Below are 22,232 nucleotides of genomic sequence, written 5' to 3'. Positions count from 1 at the left end.
CTTTGTCATTCCCAGTCCTTACTGTAGTCCATGCATGGTGTGTGCATGGTGTATGAAGGCAGGTCTGGAAATCCCTCCTGAAGGGGAACTGAGCAGGTATGGTCCCAGTAGAAGAGAAATTCTCCCCAGCTTGTGACCTGATCCCACCAAATGTTGAACTATGTTCTGGTCTCTGAAATGGCCACAGGAGCACTCCATGGCAGCCACTCCAGAATGAGCTTTCAGTGGGCAGAAAACTGGAATCTCATGATTCACAGAGGCATTCAGGGCTGGCATGACTGATGGGAGAAACTTCCCCAGCCTCACTGAAAATTCCTCACCATTCTGGATCATTTAATCAGTCTCTTATAAATTTGAACCAGAATGGCCTTCAGAGAGAATAGGGGATATAGATGAACTTCAGCTTTTTGCTTACAGGCAGGCAGTGAAAAGGAACTGCCTTTGTTATCATGAGAGTTTACTTACATTTTTGATAGAGGGCTTTCACTACATGTGCCTGAGCCTTGAACTACCTAAATATAAATCCCAGTCCCGAGGAAACTCCAAAAAGTAGAATGGGATTAATCTTGAAGGTTTCAGGGATTGGTGAGCAGTTATGTTCTCTTTTGATGGTGAGTAGATTTTGTCTTGCCAGAGGAGACCCATCCATGTGTAAGTGAGGGGATATGTGGTGGAAGGATTAAGGTGTTTAGTGTGGATGTGCCCTGAAGGAAGATGAAGAATGTTCCCCCCACCTTGCTCCCCACAGCCCCCACATTGTCAGAAGGACCTGCAGGAGCCTCATGGCCCTTGATGGACTTTTCTACCAGAAATTCACTGGTTTCTCCATTTTTTTTTCTGAGCTTTCCTAAAACATCGCATGTAACACAGACAAACCTACTGCTATTTACAATTACTACTTTAGATTATCTAATCCATTAGGTATTTTATTCAAAAACCTTCCCCATGGGATCTGCAGCTTGCCAGTGCTGTAGTCAGCCATGCTGTCATATGAACAGGGTGTACTGGAGGAATCAGTGCACCCTGTGGACCCTGATTAACTGTCTGGCAGGGAATATTCACACTGCTACAGCAGCATTTCTGCTGCCACTGGGTAAAACGAGAGCACATGCTGAAAACAAATACTGATGCTCTGATCTGCTGGAGCAAAACTTCTCATCCCTACTCTTCTACTAAGACCTAGCTGAGCACTGGACCATTGCAATGGTAAGGACATACTTTGTATATAAAAACCAGTAAGAATCAGATTAGACTAAAGTAAAGTGTATTTCTTGCAGGCTGTTTGTGTGTCATACTGTGGCTGGCATAATGAGTTGCCCAGCAAAGAAACATGGTTTGGAGATCTATTAGGCATCCCTAATCCATGCTGGTGCAGGGAATGAAAAAGAAAAGTAAGAAACGTGAACTGACCTTGAAGAAAGTTGTTAATTTTCATAATGTAATGACAGACTTGAATGCATCCTTTGGGATGAGAAGCAGTTGAGCATGTTCACTGTATGGGCTGTGAGAGATGAGAGCTAAAATCCAGGATAGTAGAGCACAAAGCCCTTGGTAATGCTGCTGGTGGAATTTGGGGGCAGAGGCAGCTGTTTAGGTGGGGATTTTTTAGAGGGGGGAGAGGGGAGTGAGGCTGGTTTTTTCTGCTTGTTAATTTGTATGAATTGGTGTCTTTTCTCTTTCAAGTTCTTTTCCTCTAGTCTTACTGGTGGCTATGCTTGTGATCTTGCACATGGAAATCAAAGTGGTACTTTTCGTGGTATGGACTGTTGAAATTTACATGTTCGTAAAGGTGATGGCATCCTTTTTCAGTGGGGACTCCAAGTGGCTTCCTGCAAAACTGCAGTGGCAAATTATCTGCTGTTAAGAGGAAGGTGTCATTTCACTGAGCAGAGGAAGGTAAAAGCTGTGACCTGGAATGTCAGGATAAACAGTTCTTGAAATTGCATCACAGTTAGCTAATCATTCTCCTTCTACCAGCAAACATGAGAAGATGATATCTGAGCAGTGTTCTAAATAATATCAGAGTGATGTAGGGGATACTTTTTTCCCCACACACTGGAGCTTCAGTTACAGAGAAGATGAACAGGGTGGAAGGACTGATAAGCCAATGGGAGGAAGCTTAGTGCCTGGAAATGTCAGAGATGTTGGAAAGTGAAGCAGAAATGACAGAAATCAGTGTTCAAAGTTCAGTATTAGAAAGTAAAAAAGGCCAGCTTGTACTGAGAAAGGAAAAGGGAAGGATGATGAGGTATAACTCACATATAATGTCTTAGTGCCTCCTAAAGTGCTGATGCTTTGGTGCACAGAGGACACAGTTGTCCATGCCCAAGCTGTTGAAGGTCAGAGAACTCCATAGTCCCCATGGGGCAGCAGCTCTGGTGGAGCTGCATCTATTTTAAAACTTCTCTGGGATTGTTTCTTTAGGCTACTTATGGGCCCATATTTCTTCGAAGATCAGTTACCCGTGCATCAGCACATTTTTTATCACACGCAGCCTGACTCCAGAAATAGTGTGTTGATGCAAAATGACTCCTTGTCCTCCAGCCAAGGCAGCAAATCAAAAGTGAAGAGAAATTGGTTTTCCTTACTCATCCCTTTAATATTCCAGTCTGATTCCAGCAAGACTCCAGCCCTGCTTTCCAGATTGGCTGGTGGCAAGGCCAGCTCACCACAGTGCAATGTGTGTGATTCCTCTCCCTCTCCCACCTGTGCAGTTGGAAGTCTGGCCCCAGGTGTTGTCTCTTAAGGAACGTGCAATGTTACCTTTCACCAGCTGAGCATTAGCAAGAAATCCTGAGGCCAGGTGAGAGACAGAAGAGCCCCAAGAGTCTCAGGTGCTTCAAGTGCATCCTGATTCTTCCACGGTCAGAGCAGCTTGTACATTTTTGAGAGTGATTATGATATTGTCCAAAGGGAACAGGGAGTTTTGGCATTGAAACATGGTCCCCAAAGTTGTTGTGATATTAACTACTCTGTCAGCAGGTCTATAAAGGTACCCAGGGTATCTTTTCCTTGTTGCCCATATATCACTGGCACTGATGAAGTTTTCACAGCTTCACACATAGAGATGATGTCTCTGAAGAGCATCACTTACAGTGACACAAGAGTCAACCCGGGGCATCATCTTTTCCTTAAATATATTTAGCTGCTGCCTAGCCAACTACTTCCATATTTGGTTGTAACATGGAAGGATTCTGTGGGTGTAAACCTCAGTGTGGTTGGGAGGAGGAGGACCTCCCAGTTCTGAACATTGCTGCAAACACACTGAGTGCTGTGGTCAGTGCAAAAGGCTCTGCAGTACGTCCAGCTCCCTTCCCCAGCCATTTCACAGCTCTTTGGAGTACTCCCTGTAAATGGAGAGGTGTAGACATAGACAGGGACCTGGAGAGACCGCTAAGTGTCCCTGCAGTCAAAGCCATGTCTCATTTACAATTCCCCACATCTGCCTGTAGAATCTTCCCTCAGCAGCTTCCTGATGTGCCAGGCTCTGGTGAATGGTGTGTTAAACTGCCTCTTGTGTGCAGGTTGCCTCTAAACACCTATTCCAGACAAAGGAAGCTCCAATGTCAGAGTCAGTGTGATGTCCCAGTGGGCACTGATCTCTTTGCTTCAGGGTGGAGGTACCTGTGCTCTCCAGACTTACCACCTGCTCAGCCCCCACTGGGGCACTGAATGAGAATGCCTGGGAATGGGAAACATCCTTTCTACCTTGCTCTTCCTCATGGTCAGCTTTTCCTCATTTTTGTCCTGCTCATGCATTATATTCTGCAGTGTTACCCAATGTGGGGTTAATAAAGAAAGCCAGGGTCTATCAGCTACTTTTTCCATCCAGTTTTCCATTTCCTTTTACAACAAAGCTCATGCACTGCTGCAAAAGGAAGACAGGAAGCACTGTTTGGCAATGTGGAAACACCATGTTAAGAACTTCTCTGTATTCTCAGGGTGCCAGACTTGGAGATTTCTTCATGGTGTTAACAGAGTTGCTCTCAATTCCAGTGTTAAAAAAAAAAAACAGGTCCTTTTTATACATATGCTTGTAAATTTGTAAAACATAGGCTTAAAATTTCTCTTCCTAAAAAGCATTATTTATTTAATATTTATTTATTCTAACTTTAAATCACAATTCCATTTCTGGGAAACACTCTAGTACAGTGTAAAATTTTTTGTTTGCTCTCATGCATCTTACTTTTTCTGTAGTTGGAGTACTGCAGTTTCTGAATCTTACTCCAGAAAATTCAGGAGTTTACTCCTAAATATTAATTGTTAGAACAAAATCTAAATAACTGCAAAACTAAAATGTAGCTACTGCTTTTCATGCAAAGGAATCTATGGTCTTTGTCCTTAGACATTGACTAATTTATAAAGCCTCATTCTAGAAAGAATGACAAAGGGCTCACATTTTGTACAGCCCTCAGGTCACTTTGATGCCTCATGCAATTTTCACTCTTCCTCTCCTATTTTCTTGACATGAATCTCACGGCTCTTGGCTCGGAGCTTGTTGACCTGTGACTCTGCAATGTCAGCCCGCTCCTCGGCCTCCTCCAGCTCGTGCTGGATCTTGCGGAATTTGGACAGGTTCACATTGGACAGCTCCTCCTGTGAGAGCAGAGGCAATCAGGGCTCAGGAGCACAGGTCAAGGGTTTCAGTCCTGCTGCAAGTCAGCCTTGTGGGGCTGCAAATCTCCATTCCCCTCCCACCACTGCTCACACATCAGCCTCACACAGAGCTCCTCATCCTCCCCTTCACAGGACCCTACTGGGGCAAGTTTCACCAGGATGATATCCTGGTGTTCTTGCTCCAGGTGAGGAGCAATTTCATAATTTCAATTTGTCATTTCTCTACTTATTCTCCCACTTGTTTAGCGCTCATGTGCTGGGGGGTATATCTGGATGACACAGTTCCTCTCCTCAGCAGATGATTTTTGACAATTTAAAAACTTCTGGAATTTCTCTCCTGGACACTTGTGTGACACTCAGAGGAAGCAATGCTTTTTATTTCCCTCAGCAATACTCACAGCTTCCTCAGCTTGTCTCTTGTAGGATTTCAATTTCATTTGCAGCTTGTCCACCAGATCCTGCAGCCTCAGCACATTCTTCCTGTCCTCCTCAGACTAGAGTGTTGGCAAATTGGAAAGAGTGAATTATTGCTTTCTGCATACCACAATAGAGCATTTACCCTTGCAGTCCATGAAAATCTCTTGCGACTGATGGAATAAGGATGCATCAGCCCAAGGAGAGCTCTTGCCTTACCTGGTAGGTGAGTTCCTTCACCCTGCGCTCGTACTTGCGCACACCCTTCACGGCTTCAGCGCTGCGCTTCTGCTCAGCATCAACCTCCCCTTCCAGCTCCCGCACCTGCAAGGACAAGCCCAGCCCTGCAGCTGCCCTGCCAATGTCTCTCCAAGGAGGGACACGCTCCCTCAGGCACAGCCCCAGCCCTACACACCCTGGCCTCCAGCTTCTGGATCTGCTTCTTCCCTCCCTTCAGTGCCAGCTGCTCGGCCTCATCCAGACGGTGCTGCAGGTCCTTCACCGTCTGGTCCAGGTTCTTCTTCATCCTCTCCAGGTGGGCACTGGTGTCCTGCTCCTTCTTCAGCTCTTCTGCCATCATGGCCGCCTGATCAGAACAAAAGGTCAAAGCCATTTTGGGGCTGGAGATATTTTGGGCAGAGTACATTCACCATCAGCAATGCCAGGAGCGCCCAACTCACATCTGTGATGGCCTTCTTGGCCTTCTCCTCAGCATTGCGGGCTTCCTGGATGGTATCCTCCATTTCACTCTGGATCTGGGCAATGTCTGTTTCCAGCTTCTTCTTGGTGTTGATCAGGCTGGTGTTCTGTTGAAGGAAAAAAGCATAATTTTTTTTCTCCAGTCACTTCTCACTATTCTTAGAAAAAGCAAATTACCTATTTTTATTTCTGTTTTTATTACAGTTGCATAGGACGAATACAAAAAACTGATAAATGAAAATGGTAGACTACTGAAGACTAATTGTTGTACTTCAATTAAAAAAGGAAAACAGACCTATTATGAACTTTAATTCTCTAAATACTGTCGGTGCTATATGTCTTCAATTCTAGAATTTACCTGAGTGTGGAGGAGCTGAACTCTCTCACTTGCATCCAGAAGCTCCTGCTCAGCCAATTTCCTCGACCGCTCCGTCTGCTCCAGGGCTGCCCGGAGCTCCTCAACTTCAGCCTGCAGCAGGTTTGCTCTGCGCTCCACCATGGCCACCTGCTCCTTCAGGTCCTCCTGTGTCCTGAGAGCCTCATCCAGATGGATCTGGGTGTCCTGCAAAGAAAGGTAAGAGAGATTGGAAGGCATATCCTACCTATTTATTTTTTTTTACATTTTCATATTAATATAGAAAAGATAGAACAGTAGAAGAGAAATATTTGCAGCTGTGTAAGAAACCCATGAGCACCTGGTCTGTAATGCCATACCTTGAGTGCAGCCTGGGTGTTTCTCAGATTCTTCTGTGCCTCTGAAGCCACACGATTGGCATGGCTCAGCTGGATCTCCATTTCATTCAGGTCTCCCTCTATCTTCTTCTTCAGTCTCAGGGCTTCATTCCTGCTCCTGATCTCAGCATCCAGGGTGGCCTGCATGGACTCCACAATTCGCAGGTTGTTTCTCTTCATCTGGTCAATCTCCTCATCTTTCTCTGCTATCTTCCTGTCAATCTCAGCCTTCACTTGGTTGAGCTCAAGCTGCAGGCGCAGGATCTTCCCCTCCTCATGTTCCAGGGAGGCCTGGAAAAAGCATAAAATCCTGTTAATTATAAAAAATCGCAATGTCAAAAACTTTACATGAATTGCTATTTCAAAGAATAATGTATAACCAGAGGACTGAGATTGAAAGAAAGGAAAGAAAAAAGCATACCCATGGATTCCAAGATTTTACCGGTGTGAAGAAAACCTGCTTCCTATGCTTCCACTCAATTCTCAGTGCATAGAATTATTTAAATGTTACCTGATGTTGCTGAGCTGCGTTGTAACTTATCAGGTAAAAACAGAAGGCTTTACCTCAGCTTCCTCCAGGGAGGCTTGCAGTTCAGATTTCTCCTGCTCAATCTGCTTCTTGACTTTCTCCAGTTCATGAATCGCCTTTCCTCCCTCTGCAATCTGCTCCGTGAGGTCGGAAATCTCCTCTGCAAGGAAGGGAGAAAAGCGCCATGGTCAGGCACAGAGCAGAACGGAGAAAGGCTCTGGCCTACCAAGGTGCCAGGCAAGATCTTATTCCTGCAGGCCCAGAGCTGTTAAGTGTGGCAGACAGACAAGCTTGTGAGAAAGGCCAGGGAGGAGCAGAGGGCCAAGGACTTACGCTGCAAGTTCTTGTTCTCCCGCTTCATTGTTTCCAGGTGGTCCAAGGACTCCTCATAGGCATTCTTCATCTTGAACAGCTCCGTGCTCAGAGAGCGCGACTCCTTCTGCGAGGCCTCCAGCTCAGCCTGCGTTTCCTCATACTTCTGCTTCCATTCTGCCAGGATCTGAAGAGAAATGGGGGGTGAGTAGGGCTGTGGCCATCACAGGGCCCTGCTCTGGCCAGGAGTGCTGGTGCTGGAGGCCAAAAGACCTTGTCAAAGTTCTTCTGCTTCTTATCCAGAGCAGCACAGGCAGCATTGGATCTCTCCACGTCAATCATCAGGTCCTCCACTTCATTCTGCAGCCTCTGCTTTGTCTTCTCCAGAGAGGCACATTTGGCATTGACAGCCTCAACATGTTCCTCTGCATCCTGCAGGCGCTGGGCCAGCTTCTTCCTGTGTTAAATGTATCTCATGGTTTAAGAGAAAAGCAGGGCATGTGGTTAATGGGCTTTTCCCTCTCTCTCTGCCAGTCCCTGTCTTCTACTGGTTTGCCTGTGATTTTTTCTCCACACCACATACGTTATAGAATTTATTTGCGATTCTCCTTTTGCCCCAACCCCAAGAGGAACACAAATGTCTTCCTAATAATGTCACAGTGGTCTCCAGGCATTTCTGGTCTTAATCTCTGCTAATCTTCCTCACTTTCCTCACGTACTTGGCCTCCTCGAGCTCCTCCGTGCGCTGAATCGCGTCCGTCTCGTATTTGGTTCTCCACTGGGCCACTTCACTGTTGGCCTTGGACAGGGCTCGCTGCAGCTCCCCCTTGGCCTCCTGCTCCTCCTCATATTGTTCCCGGAGCAAGTCACAGTCGTGGCGAGCAGACTGCAGGGCATGGGCCAAGGAACTCTTGGCCTGGAGCAAAAAGTGCATTGGGACATGGAGCATCAAGATCCCAGGAAATCTGACTGAATATTAGTGGGACATGGGATCATGCTTCTATGCAAACGGGCAACCATGCAATCAATGAGGAAAGAAGTTGGGACTGAAAAAAGGAATAGTGGATAAACTTGAGATAAAAGTTAGCATGAGACAACTTGAACCAAATTACATGAGATATTTTTCCCTGTCTCATCCTATTGTTCAGTAGTCACATAAGTGTTTGGAGCAACTCTGAGAGGAGGAATCACCTTTATCTCTTCATCCAGACGCCTCTTGAGTTCCTCAATCTGCTGGGTGAAAGCCTGTTTTCCTCTTGACAGCTGGGAAACCATAGCATCTTTCTCTTCCACCTGACGTGAATATTCACCTGAGAAAATTTGCAGATACACAACAGTTGTAATGCTATTCATGCTGACGTTAAAAAAATTTGGATATATAAAGCCAGATAGTTTTTAGTCCATGCTGAAATTTATGATCCCATTTCAAGCATTTTGCAGTGCATGTGATACAAAGTATGTTGAAAAGATCCTGTGCCCAAGAGAGTAAATTTTGCAATAACCCTGAGAGGTTATTGATCTGCACATTTAGATGAGGGTGTCTCACCTGACTCTGTCTGCAGACGAGCTCTTTGAGCATTGAGGTCGTTGATCATGCGCTGATGTTCTTCTTCCTTGGTTTTAATCTCACTCAGCTGATCTTCCAGAGTACGGCACATCTTCTCCAGGTTGGCCTGTGTTTATGCAGATGGAAAGTGATGAGTTAACCATCCATGTGTTAAAGAAGGCAAGGAGAAAGGATTGTCTTGTATTCCTCTGTGTCAACGAGCCAATAATTGTGTACCTTGGCTTTGGAGACAGACTCCATGTTGCTGGCCAAGTCATCAATCTCCATCTTCAGCTCACTCTTCTCCTTCTCCAGCTTCTGCTTCACGCGTTGCAGGTTGTCGATCTGCTCGCCCAGCTCAGCTGTGCTGTCCGCGTGCTTCTTGCGCAGGGCGGCAGCCGTGGCTTCGTGCTGCAGCGTGGCCTCTTCCAGGTCACGGCGCATCTTCTGGAACTCTGCCTCACGCTTCTTGTTCATCTCCACCTGAGCTGCTGTGGCCCCTCCTGCTTCTTCCAGGCGCTCGCTGATCTCCTCCAGCTCCCTGGACAGGTCAGCGCGATGCTTCTCTGCTTTAGCGCGAGAGGTTCGCTCTGCCTCAATCTCCTCCTCCAGCTCCTCAATGCGGGCCTGCAGAACAGCAGGGACCCTTCACAGCCGTGCCCTCCTCCTGCCTGAGCTGAGCCTGAGCAAGGCAGGGCAAAAGGCACAGAGACTTGCCTGCAGCTCCTTGATTTTCTTCTGAAATTGCATGCCTAGAAGTTGCTCATCCTCGATCTTGCTCTGGATCTGGCTGATTTCAAAGTCTTTCCTTTGGGACAAGTGAACTGTGTTAGAGTTCAAAGAAACAAGACAAGTGCTGCAGCCCAGCACTCAGGTGCCCCAGAGCCACACTTACCTCTTCAGTTTCTCATCCAGCTGCTGCTTATCATTCTCCAAATCCATGATGCTGTCCTGGGCCAGCTTCAGGTCTCCTTCCAGTTTCCTCTTTGCTCTCTCCAGGTCCATGCGCAGTTTCTTCTCTTGCTCCAGGGACCCTTCCAGCTAAACACAACAAGACCATCAGGGCTCTGCCAGCCAGCTTGGACTCCATACCTGTCCTCTTCCTGTTCTATATCTGTGTGCTTACATCATCCACTTGCTGTTCCAGCTTGGTCTTGGCTTTGGTCAGAGTATTGACTTTATCTTCCTCTGCCTGCAGGTCATCCAGGGTCTGCTGATGCGCCTCTTGGAGGGCTTTCTTCTCCTTTGTCAGCTTGGCAATGGTCTCGTCCAGAGCTGCCATCTCCTCAGTCAGGTTTTTCACCTTTGAGAAGAAGGGAGCAAATATAAATAAAGGAAGTAGCTACAGAAGTCCAGTTATAGCACATGGCTCTTTTCTGGAGTGCGAGTGACAGGTTCTACCTCATACCTTGTTTTCAGTGGCATGTTTTTCCTTTTCCACCTTGGCCAGTGTTAGCTCAAGGTCATCAATATCTTTCTTCAGCTCTGAACATTCATCCTCCAGCTTCCTCTTCTTGGCTGTCAACTCAGCATTAATTTCTTCTTCATCCTCTGCCCTTTCAGTCACTTCCTTAACTTTGGCTTCCAGCTGGATTTTGCTTTTGATGAGCTGGTCGCACCTTTCCTCTGCATCGGCCAAAGCATCTGCTTCCTAGTAGAGAAACATGATTTTTTTTGCAAATCACAACTGTTTGCAAAATGTGAATAGAGAAATGGTATTTCTCACTGAGGAAAATAAACATGGAATTATTCTTTTTTTTTCCTAGGAATTTTTTTTCTGCACAGACTCTTTTAAATCAGAGTAGATTTTTATTCTATTTCATTTTTTGCTCTCATGAATTATTCCCTATTATTCCCTCTTATTTTTCTTATGGATAAGACTCTAATATCCAGCATAACTTTTATTTTCAAGAGTTTAGATTCTTTTCTCTGAAAGTTAAGTACTGTATATAAATGTTAGGGTTTTTTTCCTTTATCTTTTTATAAGCTTTTCTTGGCAAGACTGACATTGAACTAATTTTCTCTGAGCGAGGTAAGTTGATATATAGTCTAGGTGAAAACAGGGGTTTCAATTTGAGCCTGAGTTTCTTTTGAATCTGTGTAGCAAACATCTAAATACAAAAGGTAATCTTTAAATATTGACCAATCCCCTGATCTCCCAAAGGACTTAGGAGGTACATATAGGGATGGGACAGAATGCAGAGGGTTTTTGTGTCCTCCTGGAAAAGTGGTTGCAGAAAGACAAGTGACATAACATGTATCATAAAAAATGGCATAGAGGTCTTTGGGCAACTGACTGAAACCAGAGAAAGTTGTCAAATAATTGTTCCACAGACTACTAACTGTAAATTCTAAATCTCCAGTGACTACACTGGATGTTATACTGCGAGCCTGGATAAACAGACCTATGCCCATACATGCTTCAAAAGTCATTCCCATGCTAGAACCTCCTATTATAATGGTTACACTGAATGGTCTGATCTCTACCTTCCATTATTCATAATAAAATATTTTATCAGACAATGTGTAACATGAGAGTTTTGTGCTGTGAGAATACCCAGAAGAAATACACTAACGATACTTACAGATTGCACTTGGAGCTGCAGGTCATTTTTCTCCTTCATCAGAGAGGCCATTTTTTCTTCAATCTCCTTCCGCTTTGATTCAGACTTTGCAAGCTCTTCCTTGGTTTTCTCAAATTCTTCCTTCATGTTGGCCATCTCCTTCTCAGACTCTGCACTCTTCAGCAAGGGCTTGATCTTGAAGAACAGCTTCATCCATGACCAGTGTTTGACATTCATGAATGCACGAATGTTGAACTGGATGGAGAAGATGGATTCCCTGATGCATAATTAAAATGTACAATGAATATTCTCAGTCGGACAAGTGTCAACACTTTTCCATGAGAAAAATGACTTTAACTGAAGAAGAGGAAGGTGTACCTGCGCTCCACCATCCTCTGGTACTCTACCCTCCTCAGGTAGCCCCTACATATGGCCTGAGTGCGGGTGATGAGCTGTGCCAGCTTCTCATCTCTCATCTCTTCCAGGAGCCCTATCAGCCCAGCTTTGAAGAACACCTTGAGAGAGACAATATTGCAGCACATCACTGTCAGATGGAGATAGAAAAGCCCAGGCAGGCAGTGAAGGTGGGGTGGGGAGTTGTACCTTGGTGTTTCCAAATTTATACTGGGTGTGATCCACATCAATTGAACTAAGAAGCTTCTCAGAAGCCTTCTTGCTATCGATGAACTGTCCCTCAGGGATGGCACTGGCATTAAGCACCTTGTATCTGTGGAATTGGAGCAAATAGGAGGAAGACAATGTCCAGTCATAAGAACGTTCTCTTTACTGAAACCAAGAGCAGTGTTTGCAGCAGAACCAGGCTGAGGAAGTTGGAATTTCATCTCTCCATACTTAAAGACCCTGGCAAAGCTCGGTTGTGTGATGGAGAGCAGTTGGTGAGGACACCTGACTTATCTCTCCATTTCATAGCTCTCACCTCTGTTTGAAGTCAGCATAGAGGACTCTGCTGGGGAACCCTTTCCTGCAGATCCTGATCCCTTCCAGCACGCCGTTACAGCGCAGCTGGTGCAGCACCAGCTCGTGCTCCATGGCACCTGGCAATGCAGAGCACAAATGAGGGGCACAGATTGCATTGCAGAGGGGAATGGATGTATCAGAGCAAGGATCTTTTAGCTTGGGCTTCTTACCAGGTGTTTTAGTCTCATTGGGGATGATGCAGCGCACAAAATGGGGGTGGGTGCTCCGCAGATTGGTCATCAGCTTGTTGAGATTCTCCTGTGGGATCATGATTTAGTGTGCATTTATAAGAGAAATGGCAAAAATAACCCAGTGCATTCCTTGAATTTAATATAAAAGACCGATCAATGGAGATACACTGGGCTGAACACTGTCAGCTGAGCACGCCTCAATTGCTCTGTTTCTTCTGATTCCCAGCATTAAACCTCACCTTGTGGGTCAAGAAAAAACTTACCATCAACCTAATAAAGGCTAGAAAGTGGGCATGTTTTATGACAAAATTTTATGTTTATATTAATTGTAAGTTTAGCTTTTTAAAGTGCTATTTTTCATTCCATATGATTTTTTTTCCCAATACCAGTCTAAAGACAAGTTATATGTAAAATATTTTTTCGTTGATTCGTTGGTTGGTTGGTTGGTTGGTTGGTTGGTTGTTAGGGTTTTTTTGCTTTTTTTTTTTTTCTGTCTGAGGCAACTACAACTACAGATGAATTCTCTGCATATATGAAAAGAAAAGTTGTTTACGTACCCGGAAAAGAGCTGAGACAGTCTGGAAAGAAGAGCCCTTCTTCTTGCCTCCCTTCTTGCCACCACCACCACCACTAGCCTCTGATAAAGATAATGAGACATCTGTTGCTTTGGGGACCAACCACCATGCATCAAAGAGATGAATTTCAGAGAACTGACCTGCCTCTCCTCCAGCAGAGGCAAAGAGTAAAGCCAGGGTCTTCACAGATGATTTCTGGTACAGCCCAATGACAGTTTCATTCAGAGGGTCCTTGTTCTTCTCCAGCCACCCAGTGATGTTGTAATCCACTGTTCCAGCATAGTGCACCAGGGAGAAGTGGGCCTCAGCCTTGCCTTTGCCTGGCTTGGGCTTCTGGAAGTTACTGGATTTACCCAGGTGCTGGTCATAGAGCTTGTTCTTGAAAGAGGTGTCAGTTGCCTTGGGGAACATGCACTCCTCTTCCAGGATGGAGAAGATGCCCATGGGCTGGGAGAAATCACAAGGAAAGAGGGAGGACAAAGTAAAATGGTAAAAAGACTCAGGGATGAAAAAACTTCCTGAGTGGGACAATATTGCTGCCCTCAGGGATTGCTCTGTTCAGCAAATCGTAAAATAATTCAAATGGATCTATCTGCAGTACCATATTTACCATTTCGAGCAGCATTGAAAAAATACATGAAATGAATGCATTTCTGAAAATTTCTCACATTGTGAATTACAGAAATACCTTCTCAATGAGCTCAATGCAGGCAGCCAGGTCCATGCCAAAGTCAATGAACTCCCATTCAATGCCCTCCTTCTTGTACTCCTCCTGCTCCAGCACGAACATGTGGTGGTTGAAAAACTGTTGCAGTTTCTCATTGGTGAAGTTGATGCACAGTTGCTCCAGGCTGTTGAACTGCTCAGTGGAAAAAACAAGAGCAATCAGCCCTCATCAATATGCCCAGTTCTTCATCATTCTCCTCCACCCTGTATAAATCTTCCCAGATAAATCATAACTGTATTAACAGGACTACACCATAACAGAAGAACCTATATGCAGCTCCAGAAAGAAATACCTACATAATGAAAATGAGTGAATTTTTTTGACCAGATTTTTATTGAATCTCCTAATATTAATAAAGCACTTTGGTATTTTTTTATTCAGCAGACAAGATGAGTGCATGCTCTTGTATCCAATTTGAAAACCTGTTATATCTCTGATTAAACATCTAGCAAAACATTTCTTGGTTCTTTAAACATTTAGAACATCCTTAACTCATTATATATTTGCCAATGCATCTCTCTGTTGTGCTCCAGAAGCTCTTTTATACATTTATTGCAATTATTTTGGGTGATTTAATCCTTAACATTAAGCTCAAACAGTTGTAATATTACAACATATAAAATTCTATTTGCTGCCTCTGCACAAACAACATGACTCGGTGTTTATACTGATGGAGCTTTGGAGGATTTTGTTTTCTGCTAGAGAAGAAAATGACTGGGGTTTTTCCTACATAAAATCACAAATGTTAAACCTTCAGAGGAATATTACTTGCAAGTCCTCTGCTATAATAATCTCTCCCTTCAAGAGCAGCCCTTAAACCTGAAATCTTATTTACATCAAAGATCTCAAAGCCAGCAATGTCCAGGACACCAATGAAGTACTGCCTGGGCTGCTTCGTGTCCAGCTGTTCGTTGATGCGAACAACCATCCACAGGAACATCTTCTCATAGACAGCCTTTGCCAGGGCACCCACTGAATTGTATACCTAAACCAAAGGAGAATGGAGCAGAAGAAATACAATTTCCAGAGCAAATAGTGATTCAAGTCAGAGGTTCCCAGTCACCAAGTGGTTGTTGTTACCTGCTGCACATTTTGGCCTTTGGTCACGTATTCATTCCCCACCTTGACTCGGGGGTAGCAGAGAGCCTTGAGCAGGTCTGCTGAGTTCAGACCCATCAGGTAGGCAGCCTTGTCAGCAACTATGTACAAAGAGAGAGGGAGGAAGTAGCAGAGAAGAAGTGATAATTGAAAGGGGATACCCTCTAAGATGTAGCCGTTGGTCTCAGTATTGAAATTTTGTGATATCTTGAGGTGAAATTTAGAAACATGAATCCTCTGGAAGCTGAGATTTATGCATTTGTGATACTAAACAGAGGGAAAATACATGATTGCCAACTTCCACCTATCCATATCTGTGATTAGGAGTTCTACAAGGCTTTAATACCTTCGGTGCCATCAGGCTCTGCCTGCTCCTCTCGTTGTTTCTGCTTGAACTTCAGGTTCCCATAGTGCATGACAGCCCCTGTCAGCTTGTAGATGGCCGCCCTCTCATCAGCAGTGAAGCCCAGGATGTCAATGGCACTCTGGCAACAGAAGCACTCAAATAAACCTCCAGGCCATTACAAGGAAATTTCACCAAACCAATATGCTCAGTGACACTTACATCTGTAGCCATCAGCTCCTCCTGGTCGTTAATGCTGGCAACCGTGACCTCACCTTGACTCACAAACTGGTAGTCATAGGGGTTGGTGGTGATGAGGAGCATGTCTGTACAGAGGAATAGGATGTATCTGGATGTGAGAATGAAGATAAATACTTAGCACATTCAGATTTTATCAAACCATTCATAATACTTCATACCAATTAGCTCTGGCTTCTTGTTGGACATGATCTGATAAAAGATGTGGTAGCTCCTCTCTGCCTTGAGCTGGAAAGTGACTCTGGACTTCTCCAGCAGATCTGGCAAGGATGGTAGAAAGAGTTAGACACTTGTGGGAATGTACATAGAAATGGGAATTTGGGAAGGGATGGGAGCAGTCCAGAAGAATCTCTTACAAGTTTCAATGTCAGCAGAAGCCAGTTTGCCTGTGGCACCAAAATGGATTCTGATGAATTTGCCCTGTGAAGCAGAAGCAGCAGCAGGTCAGCCTGGATGTGTTCTGCTGATGTCTCCTCTGCATGAAGAACTCTTCAGGCATCAAGTGTGTTGCCATGAAGGGGCAGATATTATACAAAGCAAGAACTCACAAAGCGTGAGGAGTTGTCGTTCCTCACGGTCTTGGCGTTTCCAAAGGCCTCCAGCAGTGGGTTAGCGCTGATGATTTGATCCTCAAGCGTTCCCTGCAGGGACATCATTATTCAGTCACTGTGTTGGGTTGACAGGGCAATAACAGGCCAAGCATTCAGTCTGTCCTTCCTGACTCACCTGCATTTTGCCTGATGACTTCTCCTCCTTTTTCTTGTCTCCACTGGCTGCAATTGTTGCAAAGTACTGGATGACACGCTTGGTGTTCACAGTCTTCCCGGCCCCGGATTCTCCGCTGCCAAAGCCAAGAGAGAAGCAGAGGGTGCGTGGTCAGGGAGGAGGGGCCCTGGCACCGGGCAGCCCCGCAGGGACCCGCGCAGGGGGGTACCTACGTGATCAGGATGGACTGGTTCTCACGATCTGTGAACAAGGCAGAAAAATGGTATTTAAAACTCAGTGAACAACAGAGGAAGAATGAAAACATAGTCAGGTAAGTCTAATGTTTTGCCTGATGTCAGCTGCGCTTAAACAAGCAAACCCCTAATGCACATCACTGAGTACAGAGATATCTTTCATTTAAAAGAGTAGAAACAATGCTATGACGATAGTAAACTCCAACAGATGTGTGTGTGAAATCCAAGAAAGGTTTGAAAAAGCCTCTTCACTTTGCTGAGACAGTGGATCTCTTCAGAGCATTTAATGACCCAATGGCCCAAAATGCTAGACAGAGCCACTCACCAGTCAGCATGAACTGATAGGCATTGTCAGAGATGGAGAAGATGTGTGGAGGGGCCTCCTGGCGCTTCTTGCCTCGGTAGGCCAACACCACCTCGGGGTTGTACACCGGCAGCCACTTGTAGGGGTTGACAGTGACGCAGAAGAGACCCGAGTAGGTCTGCAAGGAAGGGACACAGCACGTTGCCTTGCCCTGAGCCTGGCCCAGCAGCTCCTGAGGCTGCCCAGAGGAAGCTGCTGCTGCCACTTACGTAGATCATCCAGGCTGCGTAACGCTCTTTGAGGTTGTACAGCACAGCGGGTTCGTGCAGGTGGGTCATCATGGCCATGTCCTCGATTTTGTCATACTTGGGAGGGTTCATGGAGAAGATTTGATCTTCTTTCACAGTCAGGGTCTTTCAAGGAAACAAAAGATCCACATGTGTCTCTGAAAAGCTCAGTGTTCAGATAATATTTACCTTCGGCCTTGTTTTTGACTCACCTCTCCCCCTTCAGTCTTGACAGTGACTTTGCCCGATTCCCTGCTCGTGATTGTCCCTTTCACAAAGGATTCCTTTGCATGTACCACAAAGACTGATGTCTTGGCATCAAAAGGTTTGTTCTGGGCCTCAATTCTCTCCTTCTCCGATTTTCGGAGGTAAGGAGCCGCCTCCCCAAAGATGGCCATCTCAGCGTCCGAAGACATGGCTGCACTTTGTGGAGGGGCTTGTCCGCAGAGAACACTGTGGAGGAGCAGATATGTTGCCCAAATTAGTCAATATTTTTTCTTGTCACACAGTTTATTGATAGACCCTAAAAGTGTAATAGAAAGTATGATTTGGGAAGAATCTAAGTAGTTCTTTGGTTCACCTTCTTGTGCAACCAGGGCAAATTTTGGAAGGAGGTTTCCACTGCTTTTTCCAGAGAAGTTTTTATTATGTCAAAGAACAGATATTTCTAGTCTCTTTTCATCCCAGTTTCATTTCTGATGACCCTGATGGTGATTTTTTTCCTCTGTTTATTGCCTAATCAAAATTTCTGTGGCTGAAACCTGTACTTTTATCCCTCAGCCGTTCACTCTTCCCATTTGAGAAATCTGCCTCTTTCAATGATATAACCATCTTCTTTTTGTGGAAGATAACAATAAGATAACCAGTTTTTAATTTCAGCCAGATATGGGAGCTGAATGCAGGGAAAGAACCACTTGTCTTTACCTGCTGACCATACTTTCATGAGTATCTGACAATGTGCTGCTGATCTTCCTTCCCACAAAGGCACACAGTGATATTTGCACCAAATTCAAGACCCATTTCTGCAAAGAGATTCTCCAGCCAAAATGAAGTACCACATACTCTTGTCTGGGACTATTCTTTCTCATATGCAGGATTTTTGAGGTTCTTATCAGCTACAGCATGAAGCTTTCTGAGGATCTTTTCCAGGGTAACATAGCCCTGTAGGATAATTGCAAATTTCTGTTTGTTGTCAACTATAATTCCTGAGGATGCATTCCATGCATCATTTGGGTTGCTAATGGTCCAGAAGGTGTTCTGAGGACTATCATAACATCTTTTGCTGATGCTCTGCATCATTCACTACAGCTGTTTGCTTCTCATCCAAAATTATTTCAGTAGTATGTGAGCAAGTGGCATGTAAGGACACATAATTCATCAGGTTAAAATACTGCACAATCAACTGTTTCTTCTTATGTTAATTGTTTGTGGAAATAACTATAGGCAAAGCTAGAAACCTCAGTTGAAGAATTTATAAATCAAAGCCAGATATCTAAATCCAGTACTGCACATCCAAAGAAATGTCATGTGGCAAGTAATAGAAAGGAACTGAATTCAAAGGAAGTTAGACAGGCAGCTTGGTAAGATGTCATGTCATAACTTTTAGTTAGGTAAATATCCAAAATGTTAACAAACATTTGCAGCTACTCTTAATAGCATGCAGATCTTCCATTTTACTCAGTCTTCTTTCAGAGGAATAGGAGCAGTACCTCCCCCTTTTTTGTTGTTTGGATAGTTAGATAGCTATTTTTGCATTTTTATCAAGTTTACTAGTATGAGACCTACATTCAGATTATAACCCTGGAGTATCATTTGGAAAGCATTTTCATAACATTTATTGGCCAGTTTCTTATGCAGTAATAATTACAATTCACAAGTCTGTAAGGTTTTGCAACATTCTGTTCTGTTGGCTAGCTCTGTCTGTCTGTCTGGACTTCATGCCAGAATGGATCATTTACCTCAGTGTTCTATAATTAAACATAAGGAATCCCCAAGAAGAATTTCCTGGCATTACACAGTGGCTTTGTCTTCAAGCACAGCCACTTATGAAAACTTGCTAGCTGTGAGCAGCCTGCCCAGCCATCAGCATGCTTTATTAGTTACAGCAGAGCACTGGCCACAAAAACATACAGCAATTGCCTACAACATTTTACAGGGATTTGTCTACATAAATTTTCTACAGAAATCTTCCATCTTTTTCTATCCCTTGAATGCAAGCAAATGTGGCTCTTACCTCTTATGCTATGAGAATATGCCTTGCAGGCTAGGAGGTGATCAGCGCTGTAAAGCAGAATCATGAGATCGTTCATTATTGCTGCACACAATTCCACAGACAGATCGCAAAGTGAAAATGCCAACATGCTTTATGATACAAATATCAAATCCTTGCAAGTACATGTACATACATCAGGACAGCAGGGCTGGAGAGGGACTGCAGGGACAGTATCCCTTTCTGCCCACCAGAGACGTGCACTTACCATGAATTTCCTCTGCAGACAGAGCAGCCCAGATTCAAGGACTCTTTTATAAGGTCTGGTCAGCGCATGCTGCAGATGCATCCTCTGTCTTTGGGCAAAGCATTTCTGGCAAACCTTGTTTTTGGCAAAGCATTGTCTGGCAAACTGAATGTACTGAAAACTGGAAAGTGATGTTACTAGATATAATTAGAAAATTTTGGTGTCTTCCTAGCTATGTGAATAAATCGCCTATAAATAATACGAGAAGATTCCCAAGGGGGAAAATACAGCTAATGATGACTAGAGGAATGAAGGTAACCACTAATAACTGTAAGGCCATGGATGCTCCATGAATCTGAGCTAAGGGAGCAAGGCAAAACCATTCCCTGGGCGAGCATAGTGACATTTGGATGCATACTTCAGCTAATTCTGAGGACATCATATGTCTGATGACAGTTGTCCTTTCACAGAGCTCTCTACTTACAGATCTTGGATATGATACGTGGATTTCACTGTTGTCTGCCTTGCTTACCTTAGTCAGATTATTACATATTACTCTTTATTCATATTGTTCTGTATACACATATCTCTGCAGGGCTGGATTCTATCAGTGCCAGAAGCAAAACACAGCCCAGCTGAACAAGACAGGGCAGAATGAAGGATGTCTATGGGAACAGTCTGTTCTGCCCAGAAATGCAGCTTGGACAAAGCACTGCAGTGCTGATATTCTCCATTGAGGAAACGGGATTCAGGCATCCAGAAGACAGGGTCTTCTTGAGAAGAAGGTCACAGAATGACAGAACCTGGTCCAACTCCTCTTGAACAGGGAAATTTCTTTAATAAATGAGAATATCTGTATCCAGATCTTCGTAGCTCCTTCCTCAGACCCTTGCCAAGAGAGGGTTCCCCGTTAGAATATGTAAATGTAACACGCATGTAGTGATCTTGCTGAGAATGCTTCCACAGCCTCTCTGATGTGTTGCTTAGAGATTTGTCTGAGTCAGTGAAAATGTCTTGTTGTATTTTACGTCTAAACCTAATTTTTATACTATGAATTTGCCCATTGCCTGGCATCAAGTAGTTTTACACCAGAGGGACATGCACATCACTTTGGTGCAAAACCTAATGTATTCCATAGAAATTCAATTATTTATCCAAGTCTGAGGCCTACAGACATGTCTTAATAAATAAAAATATATATATAAAAAGAAAGAAAGAAAAAAAAGGGAGCCTGTATTGCTGTTGAAGACCTATAAGTGAGCTTCCTGCTCTCATTGACAGAAAAATTCAAAGAGATAAGGGTTGCAGATGGATGAAAAATAGTCATTATTTAGCGCGAGAAATGAATGGAATTTGCCATAAATGTAAACATTACAGATTCAGAGAATGCAACACTGAGGTTGTATTTGCAAAAAAAAAACTGGAACAAGTTAATATCAAGAAATTTGGACTCCCAGGCAATGGCACATTGCCTCCAGCTTGAAATGAGGACATGTAAAAACTGGGTTGATTGGATGTAAATGTGGCTGCAAACTGAGTATGCATTTTTTTATATTTCCTAGGGAGTGGAATGTTAACAATCACCATGCCTGTAAAGTATGCTGGCATGAATAAGGCACAAATCACTTCCTAGAAGCAAAATTCTGGTTTTCCTGAAGTATGTGTGTACGGAAGGCTAAAATGAGAGCACAGATGATAACTTGATGTTGAATCCATATAAGCTCTATGACAATGGGGTAAATATAAATTGCATATAAATTTATAATATAAATTTATAATATAAATTTTATATATGATATATAATTTATATATTATTATATTATATACTAAATAGTATAAATTTATAATACATTTATATGCTAGCTACATAAATTCTGAGGTGGGATGAGAGCTTGTTAGAAAAATGGATGGGAGAGAATTCAGATCATCAGATATTGGTTTCTCAAGTCAGGATAGAAGGCACTTGAGACACTAGTTCATGTTGGGACTCAGGTGTTTATTATTTCTTATCAGTAAAACAGCCTCAAAACCATGAGTTCGGTGCCTTTTATTAGCAAGGAACAAAATGGATAACAATCTTGTTACAAGGCCTTTTAAGACTAAACTATCCAATTAAGAAATGACACCCAGATTAATTTCTCTTTTAACCCTATACCTGGTCCCTTGAAGACCGTAATGCAGACGTTTCTGCCCAATTACAAGACATCACCTAAATCCACGAAGAAGAAGGAAGAAGAGGGTCAAGAAGAAGGAAGAAAAAGATTAAGAAGAAGATAAAGTAGAACAACATGCCTCCACCCTAAAACCTCCATCTTCCTTCACATTTATTACTATGTTCTACAACCCCAAACTCTGAGTTTTCCACCCTGTGATATTACACACTTCTAAACAACTACACACCTACAATCCTAATTTTTGGAAGCCTTCTCCACAGCCCCAGGTCAATTGCAGTGTTTACTGTGGGTCTGTGCCTTTGAGCACAGAACAATTAAAAGTCTCGGCATCCAGGGTTCCAACAATCAGAGGAAGTCACAAGAGTGCTGTAAGACTTCATCAAGAGGCAAGATAAAGCTGAGTTCATGAGCTAACACAGTACTGGCATCGGGGAAAGATCCTGATGACACAGAAATACCCTGCACAGTC

At 43.9% G+C, this 22,232-nt stretch overlaps 1 protein-coding gene and 2 long non-coding RNA genes across 5 annotated transcripts; 2 read left to right on the top strand and 1 right to left on the bottom strand.

The window, feature by feature from the left end:
* The first annotated feature begins 1,009 nt into the window (after positions 1–1,009).
* On the top strand, positions 1,010–20,888 carry LOC132081813 (uncharacterized). Its single transcript, XR_009419739.1, has 3 exons — positions 1,010–1,206; positions 6,082–6,304; positions 20,185–20,888. It is a non-coding gene; the product is annotated as an uncharacterized LOC132081813 (long non-coding RNA).
* LOC132081803 (myosin-1B-like) lies at positions 4,064–19,623 on the bottom strand. 2 transcript variants are annotated; one of them, XM_059485723.1, is made up of 40 exons: positions 19,611–19,623; positions 19,367–19,413; positions 17,346–17,586; positions 17,116–17,259; positions 16,868–17,024; positions 16,522–16,549; positions 16,310–16,424; positions 16,132–16,224; positions 15,940–16,003; positions 15,745–15,843; positions 15,548–15,651; positions 15,329–15,467; positions 14,965–15,083; positions 14,720–14,869; positions 13,846–14,016; positions 13,298–13,604; positions 13,140–13,219; positions 12,562–12,649; positions 12,351–12,468; positions 12,017–12,140; positions 11,792–11,928; positions 11,435–11,690; positions 10,258–10,500; positions 9,976–10,152; positions 9,745–9,890; positions 9,567–9,657; positions 9,087–9,476; positions 8,850–8,976; positions 8,495–8,613; positions 8,023–8,219; positions 7,577–7,760; positions 7,325–7,490; positions 7,027–7,151; positions 6,445–6,753; positions 6,089–6,292; positions 5,712–5,837; positions 5,447–5,617; positions 5,251–5,355; positions 5,016–5,111; positions 4,064–4,596 (listed from the first exon to the last, which is right to left on the bottom strand). In XM_059485723.1, exons 3-40 carry the CDS (start codon positions 17,547–17,549, stop codon positions 4,441–4,443), a joined length of 5,829 nt encoding a protein of 1,942 aa, XP_059341706.1. In that variant the 5' UTR covers positions 17,550–17,586; positions 19,367–19,413; positions 19,611–19,623; the 3' UTR covers positions 4,064–4,440. The 2 variants fall into 2 exon arrangements, with proteins under 2 accessions (XP_059341706.1, XP_059341705.1); XM_059485722.1 differs by having other exon boundaries at positions 12,351–12,649.
* Positions 5,120–5,530, top strand: LOC132081819 (uncharacterized). 2 transcript variants are annotated; one of them, XR_009419745.1, is made up of 2 exons: positions 5,120–5,257; positions 5,347–5,530. It is a non-coding gene; the product is annotated as an uncharacterized LOC132081819 (long non-coding RNA). The 2 variants fall into 2 exon arrangements; XR_009419744.1 differs by having other exon boundaries at positions 5,129–5,253.
* Positions 20,889–22,232: the final 1,344 nt, after the last annotated feature.

This window comes from Ammospiza nelsoni, chromosome 19, assembly GCF_027579445.1.
Source record: "Ammospiza nelsoni isolate bAmmNel1 chromosome 19, bAmmNel1.pri, whole genome shotgun sequence".
NCBI classification, from domain to species: Eukaryota; Metazoa; Chordata; class Aves; order Passeriformes; family Passerellidae; genus Ammospiza; species Ammospiza nelsoni.
This window is presented reverse-complemented; position numbering and strand designations above follow the sequence as displayed.

What these genes read in the sequence shown, in the direction of transcription:
- LOC132081803 (XM_059485722.1), bottom strand. Translation starts at nt 17,549, where the DNA reads ATGTCTTCGGACGCTGAGATGGCCATCTTTGGGGAGGCGGCTCCTTAC. An exon ending in CTCTGCTGGAGGAGAGGCAG is followed by an intron (nt 13,220 to 13,297) that starts GTCAGTTCTCTG and finishes TATCTTTATCAG; the next exon opens with AGGCTAGTGGTGGTGGTGGT. An exon ending in AGAGACAAGCTGAGGAAGCT is followed by an intron (nt 4,597 to 5,015) that starts GTGAGTATTGCT and finishes CTGCTCTCACAG; the next exon opens with GAGGAGCTGTCCAATGTGAA.